Genomic DNA, 20786 nt, shown 5'->3' on the forward strand with positions numbered 1-20786 from the left:
TGGATCCAATTTTTACTTTGCATTCCTATTTCTGCGAGATCCATTTTAATATTGTCCTCCCATCTGCACCTAAGTCTTCCTAATGGACGTTTTCCGATTGGATTTTCAGTTAAAACTTTAAAAGCGTTCCTACCTTCTTCCATTCTGGCTGCATGATCTGCCCACCTGACCGTAACGATGTTACGTAAACCGTATAAATTATGCAGTTCTTCGTTATGAAGTTTTCCTCATTCCCGTTCCCCTTGGGTCCGAATATTCGTCTCAGGATTTTATTTTCAAACACTTTCAGTCTGTGTTCTTCCCTCAAGCGACCACGTTTCACAACCATAAAACACAACAGGCATGATTATCATTTTATATATTTTAAGCTTTAAATTCCTCGACAGAATTTGCAACGACAAAATATTTTGAACTGAATAATAACACGAATTTCCTGATTTCAGTCTACATTTAATTTCTTTGTGGATATGATTTTGGTCTGATGATATTGATCCCAGATATTTGAAAGTATCACTTCGTCGAAAGTATTATTTGATATTTTAACGCATCCATAATTTGCCATATTACGATTCCGGTGCACTTCCATTTATTTAGTTTTCTCTGCATTTACTTCTAAACCAATGTCGCTGCAAGCGTTTAATAAGGACTCTATTTCTTTCTATTGTTCTCCTATCATCCCCTATTAAACTTACATCATCAGCATACGCCGTAACATGAATACAATTGAGCTCTAGGGCCTGGTTGCTATCTTTAATTTTCCTTATAGCGTACTCCGGAACAAAGCTGAACAATAATAGCGATAACGCATCTCCTTGTTTCAGGCCATTCTCGACGTGGAAACTCATGGACAAGAATTTTTCTGCTCGGACTTTACTTTGGGATCCATTTTAACACTTTTTAATTAATCTAACTAGCTTTTTCGGTATTCCGAATTCTGTAAGAAATTGTATAATGTTTCCCTCTTATCCGAGTCATAAGCCTTTTTTAAACCAATAAACAGCTGATGTACTGGGTAATATATTCCCATTTCTTTTCGAGTATTTATCGAATAGTAAATATCTGGTCGATAGTTGATCGATTTCCCTAAATCCACACTGATAAATCTCCAATAATTTCATCTGCGTATGGAATCAATCTTGTTAATAGAGTGTTAAGAGAAATGTTCGATAATTATTACATTCAGTTTTGTCGCCTTTCTTGTGAATTGGAACAGTGATTGATTCTTTCCTCTTCTTAAATGTATTCGACAGTTTTACTCTTTTTTTTTTAAAAAAAAAAAAAAAGTTTCGTAATGATATGTTGAATTCCTGTCGTTAAAAATTCAGAAACCTTCAGAACTGGGTAATCCGTGATGGTGGTTATAAGTCTAGGAAACCGCACGATCAGATGAACAGTCTATTACGCACATGATCCATTAACAAAAAATTTGGTACTTTCCCGATTCTGAACAAGCTTAAGAAACAGTCAGTGCATTATAGAATTCGGAATTTTACCGATTTTGCAGATTCCAAGCACCTGATAAGTGGTAACATTATTACGTATGTGATCAATGAATGAAAAATTTGTTCGAAATATTCATACAATGTATATGAAAGTTAATCCAAAAAATTTCAAGAATGTACAGAACCACCCGAAACTAAGCTCTTGACGTGCAGCTTTTAAGATTATCATATAAATGTATTTCTCTTGTGTTTTATTTTTTGTTTCAAAAAGAGGGTGTGTGATATTTTGAAGTAAAAATACTATATATAATTTTGCTAGTTATTTGTGTATCGTTTTTAAAACAAAGTACTTATTTTTGTGTATAAGAAGTTAAAAAATTATTATATATATATATTGGTTAATCCTTTGGAATTCATAATGTAAATATGTTAAATTTTTTTTTTTTAAAATCTTTTCGAAATTTGTGCTTTATTTTAGAGGTTCTATATTATTACCTGCATCAACCACTAATCAAATGAGTTCTTGTGCTGTAGAGAAGCGAAACAAAGTATGCTTTATCAATTTAAAGCAAAATTTTGAAAAAAACCCAAAATTTCCCAAGCAAAAAGGCGAAGCAGAAAAACCGAGTTTTTTTTCAAAAAAGCCGGTTTTTTTTTTCGAGCCCTTGCATCTCTACTGACAATTGATCACTTTCAGCAGGTCAGTAATAGCTAAATATTTCTTACACCTTACTTCACCAGTATTGGCAAAATGGCAAGTTGCCACATTGGCACCTCACGTGTGTCTCCCGACATGGTCACACGAAAATCATTGTAGACTCCAGGCCCATTCTTGGCCCAAGTTGACTTTGCACACTTATGTCGGACGTATGGGGCTACCTTGGTACCCAATTTTAAGGAAATCAAATGGGCACTTTCTGATTTTTAAAGAAATGTTCCTGACATATCTTGCAGTCTATTCTTTCCTCTTCAAAATGGTATATTATTTTTCTCTCTAGCTCAATATTTACGGGAGATATGACCAATTGAAGCTAACAAGATAGTACAAAAAAAAAAAAAAAAAAAAATGTCCATTTTTACCACCCTGTACTCTGAAACTACAGAAGGTACAGGACTACAATTTGGTGCATGATCATCTCTCATACATGTACACCCACGTTTCATCGAAACTGACATCATGAGGTTTTGGGTTTGGTTGATTTCACATAGAATGACCCTTCCCGGTAAGAGGACATCACAATTTGAATGTAATACGGTGGTTCGGATTCTATTTTCAACTGTAGGTCCATGTTTCAAACAGTATTGGTGCTGAAAAGGAATGCTAAACTTCAACAAACAAATAAACAAAACAACAACAATCTAACAAAAGTAGATACTCATCATCTGCAAACTCAAACAAAGCATGGAGACATGTTCACTGGAAAACATTCGGAAAGAGGAAAATAATCACGTGGATCAAAAAGATGAAAGTGGCAGATATCATAAAAATAAAAAGACAGTTGGTCGGTTTATTGCAAGAAGAAATGATGATCGGTGAACAAAAGCAATCTTTGATTACATATTAAGGCACAAAGAGTGACCTAAGAAACCTCCTTATACAAGGTGGTATGATTAAATCAAGAGACACTGGAGTAACATGGAAAAGAATTGCCAAAGGTAGATGATTGTGGACAGGAGCGCAAGAGATATTTACCTAGCAATGGACTGACAATGATTCACTGTGTTAAATATAATTCAATGTTTTCAGACAATAATGAATGCTTTGTGTCGCTTTATATTCTTCGATTTACAAAATCAGTCTATTTGGAATTATTGTGGCGTAATCCTGATTAGTCAATTCTTTACTAAAATTAACATCTTGTATTTATAGGGTAAATAGGTACGTCAATTGGTTTGAAGTTTACATTCCTTTCAACACCAACATCCTATGAAAGTAGACCTACAACTTAGTGAAGTATACGAACCAATTCTGTCTTACGTTCGCCAGTCAGCGTTTGAGACACTTAACTAAACAGGTTGCAGGTTATGAAAACTGAAAAGTAATGCGCCAAGATTTTGTTAATTATATTACTTAAGAAATACAGGAAGGTGACCATTGTATAAAGTTGAGATTATTTTGTGTAATTTCCCTCATTCGGTTAGTAACACTTCTTTTTTAATCTCATACCAGATTCTTCCGGTAGCTGAATGCTTAAACTTCGGAGCTTTCTCAATTAAAAACACACAGAGCACTCCCTTGGTCGGTATTGATTCATAGAAAAACTGACCCGCATCCATTGAGTTCTAATAAAGAAAGCATCCAACCTAGTTACTAGCCCGCCTTCATTCGCTAATCACTCTCTCAGTATTACTATCTCAATTGTATTAAACTTTGATAAAGAAAGGTACCAATCTGGCTACTAACCCACCTTCACTTATGTGTGCAGGTAAGCATTCTAGAACCTTTCCGAAATACTTCAAGATATTAGAGAGCAACGGGACTCACTAATACATTGAATATCATATGCAGGTAATAATGATAACATTTTTATTCAAGGTGTGTGTGCTGGTATCCTCAGATAAGATACTTATAGAACTGCAATCGGCTAAACTATTTGGGATTTTCTGAGCTTCAAAATTTTATTGAATGACGCAAAATGTGTTGCCTATAATATATTCTTAAAAAATAAGAGTATCATCCTGAAGTGTGGGGCCAGTTGCTTGGTTCGCACTCTATAAAGCCCGCCACAGATTTTTACACTTCATTTCCAGATATATTTGTAATTTCGGTGTAATAACTTACCAAAACTAAACCTGCTGCAACCTACTAAATATTTAACATACAGATTAAACACGTGTAGATAATGTTATCGTTTTATAGCCTTGTATTATCATTATCTGACGTTCACTTATCAGCAAACGACTTAGAAAAAATCCTTTATTTTATAGAATCGTAAGCAGTAGTATGGAGAAACTATTGGACATGAATTCCAATTGGTGCTTTGTGTAAAACAACTAATGAAAGCATGGGAAAAGATTGTATCGTGAGAAAAATGAATGAATGAAGCATTAAAAACGATCAAGTATTCATTTTCGTCCACGTACCTCTTTAACATCATCATAGGTATTCTGCCATTATTGACAGGTCACTTGAAGCAGCTTCTCAGCTCTAGTTTTCCGCTACTCTCTTCTTTTACACGATTTTTCTGTTTTGAAATCATCCATCAATAGTAGCCTCCTTCGCGCTCTCCCTCTTTGCTGCCACTATGCCCATTACCACGTCCCTCTGACACTGCTCCTTAGCCAATGTCCCAACCAGTTTCTCTTCCAGCCATTTCTCATTATTTTTGCGTGATATCCATATTTCTGCCCCATACAGTACAATCCACACGAAGCATTTTAAGAGTATTTTTCTCAACTCTTTATTTATGGTCCCACTAAATAAGACTTTTCTTCCTCCTAAAGATTTCTTTCGCCATTCCTATCCTTGCTCTACTTCACGTTAACATTTCATATCATCACTAATAATATTACCCAGGTAACTTGTCACCTGTTCTATTTAATCTTCTATTTCTATACGTGACACCGACCGGTTCGTTCCCATCACCATGCCTTTTATCTTCCTACTATTTATTTTCATCTCATATTCTTTACAGCCCTTCTTCAAATTTTCTAACATCTTCCTGGTTTTCTTTTGAGAATCTGCCATAAGTGCTTCATCATCTGCAAACCCTCTACATCTAATAATTCTACCTCCTACCGGAATGCCCTCTTGATTGTGTAGGCCCTTTTTCACTACGGTATCTCTTCCGGATAGATATTAAATAATGTTGGTGAGAGACAGCATTTCTGTCGAACTCTCCTTCATATGCACTATCCTCTGTTATTTTGTCCCCTATTCTAATACTTACTTGTTGGTTCATATATAATTTTCTTATGAATTATTGTATTTCCATTTCAATCCAACATTCTTTAGAACTCCCAACAATAATTCCTAATTCATGTGGTCAAAAGCCTTTTCTACATCAATAAATACAACATACACCTCTTTCCCTTTTTCTATAAATCTTTTATTCATCACCCTCAATAATCCGAATGTACACTCATGTCCAAAATTATTGTTGCATGTCTATAAATATGTTGCTGTAGGAATATAATTTGATAACAGATTCTCCCGGTATTTCTTATATTGTTAGTATAATCGCCAGAGACATGTATGCGACCAATTTCACGTCAAAAGAGCAGTAAATAAGAACAATAAAATCAAAATATTACTTTGTTGTCCATTTTGAAGCATTTTGTTTTACTAATTCTAATTTTCGTATTTATAATTCTTTTCTTTTTAAATTTACAACAAATATACATTTCCCGATTATACATAGTATCAGTATTAAAAGTACCCTGCAAAATCATTATCAGATTATATTCTTACAAGAAGACAGTTATAGATATGCGACAATTGTTTTGGACATGAGTATTCCTTTTGTGTCCTTACCTCTCCTGAACTGGAACTCCTTCTCCTCAACTTTTTCGTGTGTTCTTCCACACACCATTCTTTGCTACGAATACTCAGCATTCGAAGCAAAATTTAAGTATAATAATAAAGTAAAATATTTTTTTTCCCTTTGTATGTCTTCTTGAATGGTTTGTGGATACTTATGGCAAGCCAATCCATCACGTTATTTAGAAAATTAAGACTGGAATATATACATGAAGATTAGTTGAGTTGATTTTGAGTTTAACGTCCATTTTCAGCAGCGAGGCTATATGAGACGTGGACCTACTGATTAACATGGAATCCGAACCACATGAGCTCCCGTCAGGAATTACATGAAGATTAGTAGATGGTTATATATATATATAGGAAATAAAAAAGACAGCAGAGTTTGATGTCGACAATACCAGGTTACTGTACATATTTTTATTTCTAGAAGAAACATTTTTGTTTTGATACTTCTGTACCTTAACAAAGAATGCCATGTGATCTAAATTTGTTGTTGATGTTTTAAGACCGCTGAGGAAGATCAGGAGTTCCCATTCTAAATTTCGGCAATTACAGACATATACCAAGATTAGTTCAACTGAACAGCTTACAACACTTATATTAATTAAAGGTACATACCTTGCTCTTTTGTATCCAGTAGTTAAGTTCAAGCAAACATGTTAAACGTCGAAATTTCGCTGACATCCGTCAGCAATGTGAAGATATATGTAAGAAAAGGGAATTAGTACGGTCACATATGAAATAAACTTGGAAGATAAGGATGTGAAATTGGCAAAGAAGGCCACAACAATCATACTACGGTACATACAAATAGGGTATGTCATTTATACGAAACTCTTACGACCAAGGGATTTTATTTCAATTCCTAGGTGCCTTCAATGCCTTGATTTGGGACACGTCCAAAGGTTTTACGAAGACGACAGACATTAACCAGGCATGTCATTACTTTCGGTTTACATTCATTAATCATTCGGTACATTTGACTCACTTATTGAGAACAAATCTATCCACTCGTAACGTCATTGTTATCTTTCATAGAAGTAAGATCATCATTACATCAAGTAGTGTGTAGCAATAAAACTAATAGTTAAAAATTTTACTTCAGATTAGACATATACAGTTAACGAAAGGTTGAATTTTGTCAAAAGGGTTGCAAGTTGTACTCAACTTTTCGAGTGATTTTCTTACTGAATTTCCTGGTAACGGCAGAAGCGGTAAAAATTTATTTTATTTTATTTTTCTGCTTAAAGTTCCAAGATTATGCTCCGACGCTAATGTCGACAGTGATGATTAACGAAATGATGGAGTGAAGGAAAACCCCAAGAAAACCCACATACACGGAATTTGTCCTCCAATATGTTGATTATTGTAGATTAGTTCTCCTTTTCAATGGATTTACAATTTAATGGAATACACGCGCTAGGCACTAGACCAGAGGGTATGACCTTACTTCATGTGATACGTAAATAGTTATTATATACTGTTGGATAGATTGTTGCTTTTGATAACAACGAATGGGATCATGAAAATATTAATCACTCGTGTAATTTTGTTGACCCTACTACAACTATAGAATGTTGTCCTACTTAAAACATTGGGTGTCATTAAGAAGTTTGATGTATGGTTCGAAAGGAATGATGTTACAGCTTGGATATCAATTATGGAAAAAGAAATTTTATAATGCTGCTAGTATCGGCCTGAAACATTTTGTGTCTAAGAAGAATGCTGCTGAATTATATATTTCCAAGTTGAGATTTCAGATATTTATCTTCTATGGGCCATTCCATATGAAATCAACAAATCAAGGTGGCACATATGTATTAGATTTTCTTCAAATTTTGTAGAAATCTTGTGGTACCCAAACATAGCATATCTGTAAAAGTTTAGAGCTGTACGTCAAAGGGGACTCCTGTAGGAGCCATTCGAAATTTGGGGGTTTTGTGCCAAAAACACCTAAGTCCGCCCTCGACTTAAAGTATTGAAACAGCAAAATCTCTGGAGATACTAAAGCTACTTAAAAATGGTTTTTAGAAAACACTCTTAGAACTTGTACCATTTAAAACATTGTAGTGATGAACTGCCTAAATGGGGTTAAGCATATAAATTTCACTATCAAAGAGAAAAAAGAAGAAAAAACAATGCCAAAATTTGGCAATTATTTCTGAGAAAGGCCCACCTAACATCAACCTCAAATTTTTAAAATAAGTAGCTCTGGTGTTCCGCTTTATAACATAGGAGAGTGTTTCTCGGTATGTCTAAGAAAAAAAAAATATGACCCAATGTAAGTTGAGGGCGGACTTAGGCACATTTTGCACAAAACGCACAAAATTTCCAATGACTGTTTCCAGTTTTCCATGCTGACAATGTTTATAATTGTCAAGACTGAGGTGATTTAATATATGAATTGTATCAAATTTGATACTTCAACTACCATTGCTGAAAGAACTCAGATTCTCTTATTAGTTCCAAAATCATTGACTATTATGGAAACTGTTGAAACATTTCAAACAACCGAGTGTCTCGTTCATAAACCCCAGAAAATCAGAAATGAGCATGGTATTTTAGCCAAACCTGATTCTAAAAAAGAACATAGTATTCTTGCAAACACCTTTAATTTAGTCACAGAAGTTTACAACAGTGATGAAGTGTCCTGAAATGCTGGATTCAGTGTTAGTAATGAGACTAATGACGAATGATAGAAAAGAAAAAGATCTCTTATCACCAATTTCAGAGGTCTTCTCAATAGAATGAACTTCTTTAGTAATGCTGTAATTTCTGTTAGTATCAGTTGAAATACTGGGTACTCCAATATTAATTATGCAATTTTCATATGGAATGCAGCATGTCTCAGGTGTTTTTGACCAGAAAAACATTTTCTTGGGGCCATGGGGATGAAGGAAACATTACAGTCACTAGGTTTTTTGTAAATGCTCAATTATTTTTCAAATTCCACTATTTCTCTTCGTAAATTCACGCAATAAAAACTGCTCACATGAAAGATTAGTCTTTCGATTCTGCTTGAGTATTGAGTGAATGCTGTGTTTGAAAAAGATACACGACTGACTTCAACTTTTGACAGGCTGATGTGTTTATAATGATGTCCCTTGTAAAGTGAGATGGCTTTTCCGGTCTCTTTCGAAGCATTGGACGAATATTTTCAACAACATCCCTTTAAAAATAAAATTAAAAAAACTTGGTTTGACAAAATTCGAAGAAACTGGCAACAGTAACAACCCGGTTACCCAGTGGCCTCTGTAAACTAACATGTCTCGTTAGACATTTCAGCGTTCCATCTATGCCATCGCAAACAGTTTTGCAGTGGCTTGTGGCAAAATAGCTCCAATCACAAGTGAGTCCAAAATACTCATGGAGGCATAAGTTGACCAAGCTTTTCTATAGTTTTTAAATCGGACTGCTAACCTATCCCTAAAGTAGATAACGTGTTTAATGTGAGGAAAAACATCGTTAACGTACTTCAAAAGAATAACTAGTAAGCATAAAATGTAACTGTATAGTGCTTCAGTATATCACTGACACAATATAATGAGACATTTGATAACAAAGGTTACAGGATCTCGGTAATATGTTACAAAAGGATTAGAATGTTGCACTGTTGATTAGAATTGGTCCAGCGGTACCTTTCAACTCCATCTTGAATAATACAGGAATAGTTTTCAGCCAAATTAACCATAATTAAGCATGATTTGTCATCCAAAGTCTCTTTTGTGTGTGTTTTAAGTAGTCGCTCTGGGATTTGGCTATGAAGTGACGCTGCGCTAATTTGTCACTTTTTTCTTACCAAAATTTCAATCAAGTCGTCTGTATCTTTAATCGCTGTCCCCATTTGGGTTCTGTCAAATTTGAACCCATTGTTTGTAATCTTGTGAGTGAGCTAGTTCTCCTAATGTACACTCATGTCCAAAATGATTGACGCATATCTATAACTGTCTTTTTGTAAGAATATATTTTGATAATGATTTTGCAGGGTACTTTTAATACTGATACTATGTGTATAATCGGGAAATGTATATTTGTGGTAAATTTCGTAGGAAAAGAATTATAAATACGAAAATTAGAATGAGTAAAACAAAACGTTGCTAAATGGACAAGAAAGTTTTATTTTCATTTTTTTGCTCTTATTTATTCCTCTTTTGACACGAAATTTGCCATATACAGGTTGTCCCAGGAAGAAGGGCAATATTTTGGGAAATAGTATGTATGATTCTAAGCAAAAAAGTTCGTATGAACATGGGTCCTAATCTCAACGGTTTGAAAAAAAAATGAAATCTTTAAGTTTTACGTCCCACGGTTATGTCGGTTAGGCTAAAGGAGACGGTGATGATGAGAGATGAGTGAAATGGTGGAATGAAGAAAGTGGGAGGAAACGGGAGAACCCCGAGACCCCAAGCATCAGAGGTGAACGCTCTACCACTGAGCCACCGCGACCTCCTCTCAACGGTTTGAGAGCTACAGGTTGTGAACCACTTTTGATTTTATGTTGCTTATTACCCATCCTTTATGTATTCTATAGAGGTGAGACTTAGCGGATTTGAAAAGTGATGGAATTGCCTTTCCAACGATATGCAACATGTGACTGTGATATCTTTGGAAGGGCAGTTATTGAGCAAAATTTGGAAATCAGTGTTGCCATTCAAGTCCCTTGCATATTCTTAACTTTCCCTCAATAATCCCCTTTTCAAAGATCAAATTCGCTATGTCCCACCACTGTAGAATAATTATTAGGTAAGTAACAAGGAATATAAAGTCAAAAATTGTTCACAACCTGTAGCTCTCAAACCGTTGAAATTAGGACCAATGTTCATATGAATCTTTCTGCTTAGAATCACCCATACTATCATTTCCCCAAATATTGCCTCTTCCTCCTGAGACACCCTATATTGCCTCTTCTTCCTGAGACACCGTATGTCTTTGCCAATAATAAACATACTAACATTGTAAGAAATACCGGGCGCATTCGTTACTAAATTATATTCCAACAACATAGTTATGGACATGCGACAATAATTTTGAACATGAGAGTGCCTAAGTAGTCGGTGAGGTTCTGTACAGAGGGCACTTCCTACACCTCCATACAATCTTCTGATTTAATATCACAGACTATCTTGCTGATGAGATCTGTGTACTTTCCACTAAATTGAATGACATGCAACAGCATTTTCACATCCTGATGAATGACACAATACACACATCATGGCTTCCATTTGCATCAATATTCACACAGTCTTTGGGCTGAAGTTCGTAAAACTTGGATAAACTAATTTTGACACTGGACGTTTTCTTTTAAAAAACTGATAAATTTCAATTTATGTTTCATAAAAGAAGCTTCTTTTGTTGTTTTTCTTTTCCGTCATCCGTCATTACTAACACTGAATCCAAAAATTCCGTGACTAAATTAAATGTGTTTGCAGGAATACTATGTCCTTTTTTAGAATTAGGTTTGTCTAAAATAGCATGCTCATTTCCGATCTTCTGGGATTTACAAACGAGATACTCGGTTGTTTGAAGTGTTCTATCAGTTTTCATAATAGTCAATGATTTTGAAACTAATAAGAGAAGCTGAGTCCTTTCAGCAATGATAGTTGAAGTATCAAATTTCTAGCACAATTCATATATTAAATCACCTTAGTCTTGACAATTATAAACATTGTCAGCATGGAAAACTAGAAAGTCATTGGAAATTTTGTGCGTTTTGTGCAAAAAGTGCCTAAGTCCGCCCTCAACTTACATTGGGTCATAATTTTTTTCTTCTTGGACATACCAAGAAACACTCTCCAATTTTTTTTATATGTAAAAGAGGACCACCAGAGCTACTTATTTTCAAAATTTAATGTTAATGTTAGGTGGGCCTTCTTCAGAAATAACTGCCAAATTTTGACATTTTTTTTTTTCTTTTTGATAGTGAAATTTATATGCTTAACCCCATTTAGGAAGTTCATTACTACAATGTTTTAAATGCTAAAAATTCTCAGTGTGTTTTAGTGAAAACCATTTTCAAGTAGCTTCAATATCTCCAGAGATCTAGCGGTTTCAATACTTTAAGTCGAGGACGGACTTAGGTGTTTTTTGCACAAAGCCCCCAAATTTCAAATGGTTCCTACAGGAGTCCCCTTTGAGATAGAGGTGTAAAATTTTACAAGTGAGTTATAGTTGAATACCACAACACACGCACAAATTTTGAGGAAAATCTAAAACATATGAGGCACATTTCAGTTTCAAATTTCGTGGTTTCATATGGAAAGACCCCTATGTTAAATTTGTCTCCTAATTTTGATATGTCGCAATTGTTTGGACGATTAGGCTTCCCCCGCCCCGTCAAGTGTATAATTTAATATCAATTGCCTTCTTTGTATGTTTCGTAGTGGTACTCGTGCAACAGTTTATCCGGTTCGACAAGGTTCTAGAACACAGATCCCTCTTCCCACTTAGCTGTAATAAAGACAGAAAACAACGTGCCCTGCGAGACTCTAACCTGCCTTCTCTCGCTAACGCTCGCTCGGCAATTGTATGTGAATTAAATATTAAACTTTGTACAGAAGAGCCAACCTCGCTATTAACCTATATGAGGGGGACCTGTGTTCTAGAACTTTCCCATCTGGTTCTGTTACATGAAATTCAATATAATGGTTAGTTTAATTATTTGTAACCTTTATCGTTTCGTGTAATACTTTACTTGCTTCTATTACAACCAAATCCAATATAAAGGCTATTTTCAGGTTTGGTTTAACTGCCGCAGATGACGGCCTCGAAATATATTTACGGACAAATGAACAGAACCAGATGAAATATCAGCATGAAAGGAAAAAACAGGTAACAATGATAATCAGAATTGAGTGGTTATTTAGGGAGAAAGATGAGGTTAAATTCTGGGCTATAACTAGACATCGGATCTTTAGGTAAAAACCTATTTTTTCCTTAGCTCAGAATTAAAAATGAATTCGAATATGAAGGTTTTATGACAAGCACTAGCACCAAGTTTTGTTGTGCCTAAAAATGCCTAATTGAACATTAGATCCTATTTTGCGCGGAATGTGGCAAGAACAACCAGTTTTATGTTGACCTGTACCATGCAATTGTAGCAGCCAACATTCCATTCCATACTATAGAAAATTCAACTTTTAAGACATTCCTGGAACAATACTGCCATCATTAGATCCCCTCTGAGTCAACGTTACGCAAGAACTAAGTGCAACTCACATATGACGAAGCAATATCCAGAATACGAAATGACATAGGAGATTCTTATATTTGGTTATCAGTTGATGAAACCACTGACAACCTAGGACGATCGATTTGTAACTTAGTTGTCGGGAAACTAAACTCTGGGGCACCATCCAGAGCTTACTTTATTTGCGCTAAACAACTTTCAACAACCAATCAGGATACAATAGCACACTTTGTGAACAATGTGCTAAAAGTATTGTACCCCAACAATCTTGATGAGAAGAAAGTGCTTCTTGCCTACACAGATGCTACATCATACATGGTTGCTGCAATGAAGTTGTTGGTGTTCTGTCCCTCCCTTGTGCATGCGACATGTCTCGCCCATGGTTTTAAATCGGGATACCGAGCAGATAAGAGTAGAATTTCCAAAGATCAACAAATTCTCTACTGTAAAGAAAGCTTTTCTTAACCCTCCATCAAGAGTACGGCCCTTTAAAGAAAAAAATTTCCAGATACCTGTCTACTACCTCAACCAATGCTTACACGGCGGGGTACCTGGTTGAAGCCAGTCGAGTACTATGTTGACAATTTTCCTGCAGTAAAGGAAGTCGTGAAATTTAGTGGAGGATGCTTATAGCGTTACTGCTGCCAAAGAGTTGATGCATGATTCTAATATCTCAATTGCTTTGACATATATCTAATTGCACTATACACTTCTTGTTCGGGTTATTGCAGAATTAGAATGCTCGGGAATACCACTTTCTAAGAATATTGAGCTTATTCAGGAAGTGAAGCAAAAATCGTGAAAGTGCTCGGAAGAAGTTGAAGAAAAGTGAAGGTAAAACTTGAAAGTGTATTGGGAAAGAACTTGGGGCTCAAGAGTTTGTGTGCAGTAGCAAATATTTTGGCTGAGAAACAAAGTGAATACAAATGCGAAATACCAATCGAACATGCACCCAAGTTGAACTTTGCCCCTATCACGTCAGTTGATGTGGAACGTTCATTCTCTTCGTACAGTCCGCAGCAAAAAACCTGCAACATGAGCATGTAAGTTTATTGTGAAACAACGAAGTCTTTTACTCCAAAATAAGTGTGCAGGGGAGGACGCCAAGATTTATCCTGGCGTGATTCGTGCCACTTAGACGTTATGCTGATTCCCTGTGCTGTTAGGCGTAGTTTCACAATAAACTTACATGCTCATGTTGCAGGTTTTTTGATGCGGACTGTACAAGCTCATCCTCACCAACAGCGCCACCGTTTCACGGTAGAAAACCTGGAAAAGTGATCGTTATTTACTATGAGACCAATTGCGGCTTATGTAGTGCAGAAATGTGAAGGTATTGTGTTTTGTACTGAAGATTTATCTACAAACATATAGTTTTATTAAAAATTCTTAATTTCAGCAATATTTCAATATTCCTCAGCAATATTTTTGAGCAGGTTAAAATGTAAGGTAACATGATGTGAGTGCGTGCATCTCTGTACCTTTAAAGTTTGTATTCAGATCGTAATGCATCATTACATTCAAAAATGAGCATCTTTTATAAGAACCTATTTTTTCATTTTTAATGCCTAATTTGGTAGTTTGGCACCTAAAACATACTTTTTTAGAACCTAAAAATCCGATATCTAGCTATAACCTAAATTCACGTATTGATGCGATATTTGGTAAATAAGCAATAGTGATAATATAGCAGTTACAAAAGCAATGTCTTATTAACTAACCTTGGATGTGTATATTGCAGTAGTAGGGGGGAAATACAGAAGTGCAGAGTGGAAACTAATAAGAAAGAAGTTATATCTGAACCAAATGTGGTAAAATGGGTCAAAATTTTGGATGCTGTACCGTATTATAGACATAAATTGTAATTTGTGACGTCCCAAGAACATGTCTCCCCTACCATCCAATCTCCCCCACCTCTTAAAATTGCATTTGCATAACACTGTAGTAGGTGTTGTTCATAGTGCTCGTTGGAAATATAAGAAAGTAAGGATTCAGTGTTTTCGATATTTCTGAATAGTGAGTTCAAACACAACAGTTGGAAGGTACTAGTTTTGCGCAGTTATACCATACAGATGAATACGATTATTTGAAGAGTAAAGAGAGCATAAAAAAATATTTGTGATTAGCCATTAGGAGTGAAAGAAAAAAAATACCCTTAACCGTTAGGAAATAAAAGAAGAGTAGGGTTATGGCACTATATATCGAACACTTAAGGACATTCCTATGAATATTTAATCATTATTTTCTATCAGTGAGGAATAGGGCACTGTTTTAGCTATAAAACTGTAAAGGTGTTATTTATTGGTTGAAACCAACCCTTTATGACAACTATAATTAACAATTTTGAAATTTGAAGAACATTTAAATAGCAAAGTTGTATTACTTCATGTATCGAACGGGTTGTGTTATATATCGATCAGCGAGGTTTTAATTATCGAACAGGCTGTTTTATATATTGAAGAGCGGGGTTTAAATATAGAAACAGAATATTTTATTTTTAAACAAGTTCACTTTAAGGATAATATGGATGTAGTTTCATTGTAAACACATTGCAATAACTCTAAAATATAAACTAAGATAGCAGACGCAAAAAGGAATACATATTAAAAATGTTCTAAGCTACAAAATGTTTGTTTCATATCGTCACTATTCAGCACAGAGAGGAGCATTTTACGTTAATCTTTTGGTTGTCTTTCTTCTTATTCGGTTCTTTCCGGCATTCCTCGCAAGATATTGCATACACTTTCTTCAGCCTAAATTGTTAGGGTTTCTCAGTAGCTTCAGGAAGTTTGAGAAACTCTTTGAAAAATCGTCACTACTACTTAAGGAAGGCGAGCATAATAATTCCGAAGCAATCTCATCTTGATGCAATATTTTGACTTGTGAATTTTTATTCCAGTTTTCCAAATGATGGCACCTAGAAGATCCTTCTTGGGTGAAGGTGCGTACATATTTAAGCGTTCATTATACTATGTGTATTCACGATTATCACTTTCTTACTCTTCGTTTTTTTCTTCTGAGCTTCAATCATTTGTTATTTAGTTTTTATCAGCCAATTTAGTTTCATGTATCACACTGTACTGAGTTTTAACACTTTTCCAATAAGCATCCAAATCTGAATAACCATCACTCTGTTCCTCTTCGTCACGTCTTATTTGTCACGGAACATATTAAGAACACGAGGCGGCATGAATTCTTCCAGATCATCAAGCACGAACTTCAGATTTTGATGAGGAGTAGGCAACTTTTGTTGAGAAGATGAAGGAGTACTCTAATCACTCTCTTGCTGTGGTTTTCCCACTGGGATCTTCCAAATATCGTCAACACACTTGGTATAGTCCACAGCAGCAGGACTCAATGGATTAAGACCACACTTACGAAATGCGATTTCACAATTTCTGGTTTGACAGCATCATTACAACTTTTTTCAATTGGGGTGCAAAATTTACCTTCGTTACCGAGAGTTTTGATTTCCTAGTCCTAAAGATCATTCATTGCTCGTTTCAAGGGTGAAAATGCGCCTACATCTGCTGGTTACAGAAGATGAGCGGCATTGGGGAAAAGACAATACACCATTATTCGATGATCGTGACAATATCCACTGACTTGAAGTGATAGATGATCCCTGTGCCCATCAAGAAAGAGAATAACAGGAAGTGTGATTTTCTCAGTGTCTAGTCACAGACTAAACCGTTGGAGGTAAGTCAAAAATGTTGTAGTCTTCATTCAGCCAGTTTCTGTTTTCTCATAGATCTATAGCTCAGGTACATTCTTCTTCATAATTTCCTTAAGTCGTGTGTTGCTGTAGATAATCATGGTTTGGGCGCAACACCCGTCAGCACAGAAATTGCCAAGTACTGTTATGCCCTCTTTTATCTTTAGATGTTGCTGTAATTTGATGCTGTACTTCCCTCACAACAAGGTACTTTCCTGAAACCTTGTGGAACAGAAAGTTTGTTTTGTCTGCGTTGAGGATACTTCTTGGGTCTTCCATTATTGCACTTAATCCCTCAGATTCAAGACAGCTCTAAAGTTCAGCAAACCAGCCGCGCATTTTCTCTTCCAAAACCGCAGCCCTGCAATTGCTAGTAGTTTCAACCTTCTTCTGAGATAGACAAGGATGTCTTCCCATAAAACACCTGAATCAAATTTTTCCTAGCCTTCCATGCTTGAACGATGTGCTTCTTCCTAAAGAGTGTACAATTTCCTGAAGAGTGTCCAGTAAATTACTTTTCTTAAACGGAAATCCTCTCTTTGCTATGTTCATTACCCATTCAGAAATTCTTTCTTCTTCTTGTGGGCTCAGGAACGGCTTCCGGCCAAGAGCAATCTCAGTCTTCTGACGCCCAGATAATTTATCGTTTAAAGTTGTGATAGGAACCTGGAAAGTTCTCGATGCCTGCCTTTGGGACATAATACCGGACCTCACCTGCTGAACAGCTTGTCAAGGAAGATAACGAATAATGGAATGGTTTCATTTTCTGACAGGTTTGATTCTGATTTTGGGGACACCTTCCTTGTTGGGTATCTTAATTTTGCCCATTGTCAAATCCTGAGCAGTAGTTAAGGATCCTCAACAAAAATGTAAACAATTATTTATGACTAACTTCAACTGGGTTACTAGTCTATACATTGAGGAGAAGAGCCCGGGTTAGAAGTGTGAATAATGCGATCAGCACGATGTAAGACCTCGATTAGATAGGCTCTCTTTGACGAAACATTACTAAAAATGATAAATCTAAATATTTTTATAACTGTTTGAACCCATGAACTATCAGATACAAGGTAGATGGCTTACAATTCAGTGTAAAACTCAGTATTCAGTGCAAAAGAAATCAACAACTTAGTTAAATTAATATTTAAATCACCAATAGCCCTTCCAATTACAATAATGTTCGATACAAAAGAACACTTCCTTAAAATAACCTCATTTATCGAACGGCATTTCGATATTACGAAATGGGTCTCGAATATCGAACATTATTTTCTTTTCCCTTCAAATAAGATGATAGCTGAAAAGTAACATTATAACAAATAAATATACATATATTGATATTAACACATCGTATTGTTAAAAGGATACCTTATAATGACACCATCACACATAGGAAAGAAGATTATTACTGCGGTGCTGCACCTTACAAAAAATATAGCAATTTCTCCAACCTCCCACCAAAACCAAAAACTAGGAAACTTTCCCGCGTTCGCTAATATCGAAACGTATCGACCTATTGATTTTTATAAGGCCAGGTTTGGAAGGGTGTGTTTACAAATTTCAGGTAGTACGCAACGTTTTTGGTTTTCTTATTTCTTAACGAAATGACCAAGGTGTTCGATATTTAGGGGGCGTTCGATATTTACTGCCATTACCCTATATCTAGGTAAAGTATATTAAAATAGCAACAAATAAATAGGGAGTATGTTTAGTACAAGGGGTCCAGAAGCATGTTAAAAACACAAAATTTACAGGATAAATGAATGATGCAAGTACTTAGACGTAACATAACGTAACCAAATCTACCCTAACTTAACATATACTAACCTAAGCTAACCTGAACTAACCTAAACTAACCTAATATTAGTAGAAATAAGCGAAATTCTATCATTTTTTTGGAAAATTATGCGGGACCCCTACACTAATATAACATAAACTAAACTAACCTAACCGAATGTGAACAGGAATTACCAAAATTGTAACATTTTTTAGAGAAAAGAGCTGGACCTCTTCTGCTAAACATAGGCCATAAATAGTGATAAATATTTTTTCCTTGTTTGAATTTTTACGCATGATGCGGATTTTTTGATTGCCGATTTCATTCTTCATTTTAATATTGTGGCAAGTAGTCTTGTTTACTTTTGTGTATTACGATTTTGGGGGAATGGAGGTGTATTACGTGAATGTGAATAGCGTTTTCTCGGAAATTATGGGGGCATTGCTTCCCCCCCCCCCACATTTGTTAACTGGACTATAACTGGGGCGTGCTTTGTAAACTTTAGCCCCGGGGGTTATAGTTAAGGAGCCGTACTTCCCATTTAGGGAAGGACGAGAAACGCCATACTTTCAGGCATTATTCATTGACTATCTAGGATGTTAAAAAGTAGGTAATAGACTGAGTTCTTGCCCTTGTACTTAGGGTGTTTAGGTAGTGCAACAGTAAGATGTATCCTCGTGCACGGGAGATGAGAAGTAGCTGTTCTTAACTATTACCTAATGTTCCAATGTCTTCGTGAGCATGTTTTTGTTTTAAATATGACGTTGTGTGTCTTCGATCGAAAATAGTCCCAATGCGCAAGGGTACTACTTACGCCATTCTGTTATAACTGGAGCGGGCTTTGTCAAGTTCACCCGGAACTTGTTCTTTGGAACATTTAAGGGATCTTTCCGAAGAGTGTTACTTGGGAATTGATCCATTAAATGAACTGCCTATACTTGGTAGCTACCTAACCTTATTGCTGTCTCCTTGTGACGTTTCGGTTGGGGCACTTCACCCCAAACCATAATTTCATGTGTTAATATTCAAAATTTAGTAGCCAGATTCTTCATCTATATAATACAGAATTACTCTTGATACTGTCACGCAGGCCACTCCTACTCTGCAAAATGTCTGCTGGGTGCGTGTACAAGGGATTTTAAATCGTATCACATTAAGCATGATTTCAGTTAACAGAAGAACACGTACCATATATGTATACTCCCAATAACTTATTAATAAATAAAATATAATCCTATTTAGTACACGACCTCGGTAAAAACTATTTACAAACGTTGAGGTGATTAGTCAACACATTTAACTACGTACCTTTAAATTAAACAATATCATAAAACTAATACAACTTATTAATTTGCTTATACCACACATAAAAATAATTATCCTTTAAACATTTAATTCAATCGAACATATCTTTACACACTCTATCATACGCAGTAACATTACGTCACTTTGACTCATCACCTGTAGCGAGAAGTGAATTGATGTTCTATTGGTTCTTGACTTACCCAAATAGTGAGCCAAAAAATCCTTTTGACGACGTTAACTTCTTGCTAGCTTCAGCCATAAGCTGCATCGCTTTCTGCTCGTTGTCCGCCATTGTGATAATTTAGGCTATCTAAACAGTAAAAACAGTAATCACAAATATATAATGAAAAATATATTTCTCATCAGACTGATCCAATATATTCCTGCCTCCTTTCACTTCGTATCGACAAAATAACTGTAAAATTTACCAATAGATGGCACAACGTTCGCTACCCAGTTCCTTGTTTCAGAATTCCCAATTTATTACACATCCAATGAAGCAAACAACATGGTGTGACGCGTAACTAGCTATAGTATGTGCCAAAGAAAAATTGTTCCGACTAAAGAGAACAGAATGCTACAATTCTACATACTATATTTGAACAGTTTGAACCTGAAACTTGTAGATATTTATTTATGTTTCATTCAGAGACTATTGTGGATAACACACATATTATCACTTTCTTGAACTTATCTTGCATTTTTTTTTGTTTCTATTTAAAAGAGATTTTTTTAAAACTGTATTTCTTCTAAAAATATTTTTTTTCTCTTCAAACTCACGTATAAAAAGTGGGGATTCTCAGCTGTATTTTCTTTTATAAATTAATTTTGGGTCGTATAGCTCGGCACCAGTTCAGGCCCTCATAATTTTTATTGCA

General features: G+C 35.5%; 1 protein-coding gene across 1 annotated transcript in view; it reads right to left on the minus strand.

The window, feature by feature from the left end:
• Positions 1-20382, minus strand: part of alphaSnap (Alpha-soluble NSF attachment protein) — a 67108-nt gene extending 46726 nt beyond the window's left edge. The window contains exon 1 of the mRNA XM_081765038.1: positions 20109-20382. Coding sequence (XP_081621164.1) covers positions 20109-20200 — 92 coding nt within the window. The 5' untranslated portion in view covers positions 20201-20382. The remainder of the gene's footprint in view (positions 1-20108) is intronic.
• Positions 20383-20786: the final 404 nt, after the last annotated feature.

The sequence above is a fragment of the Thermobia domestica genome, chromosome 7 (assembly GCF_964235325.1).
Source record: "Thermobia domestica chromosome 7, izTheDome1.hap1.1, whole genome shotgun sequence".
Lineage (NCBI taxonomy): Eukaryota > Metazoa > Arthropoda > Insecta > Zygentoma > Lepismatidae > Thermobia > Thermobia domestica.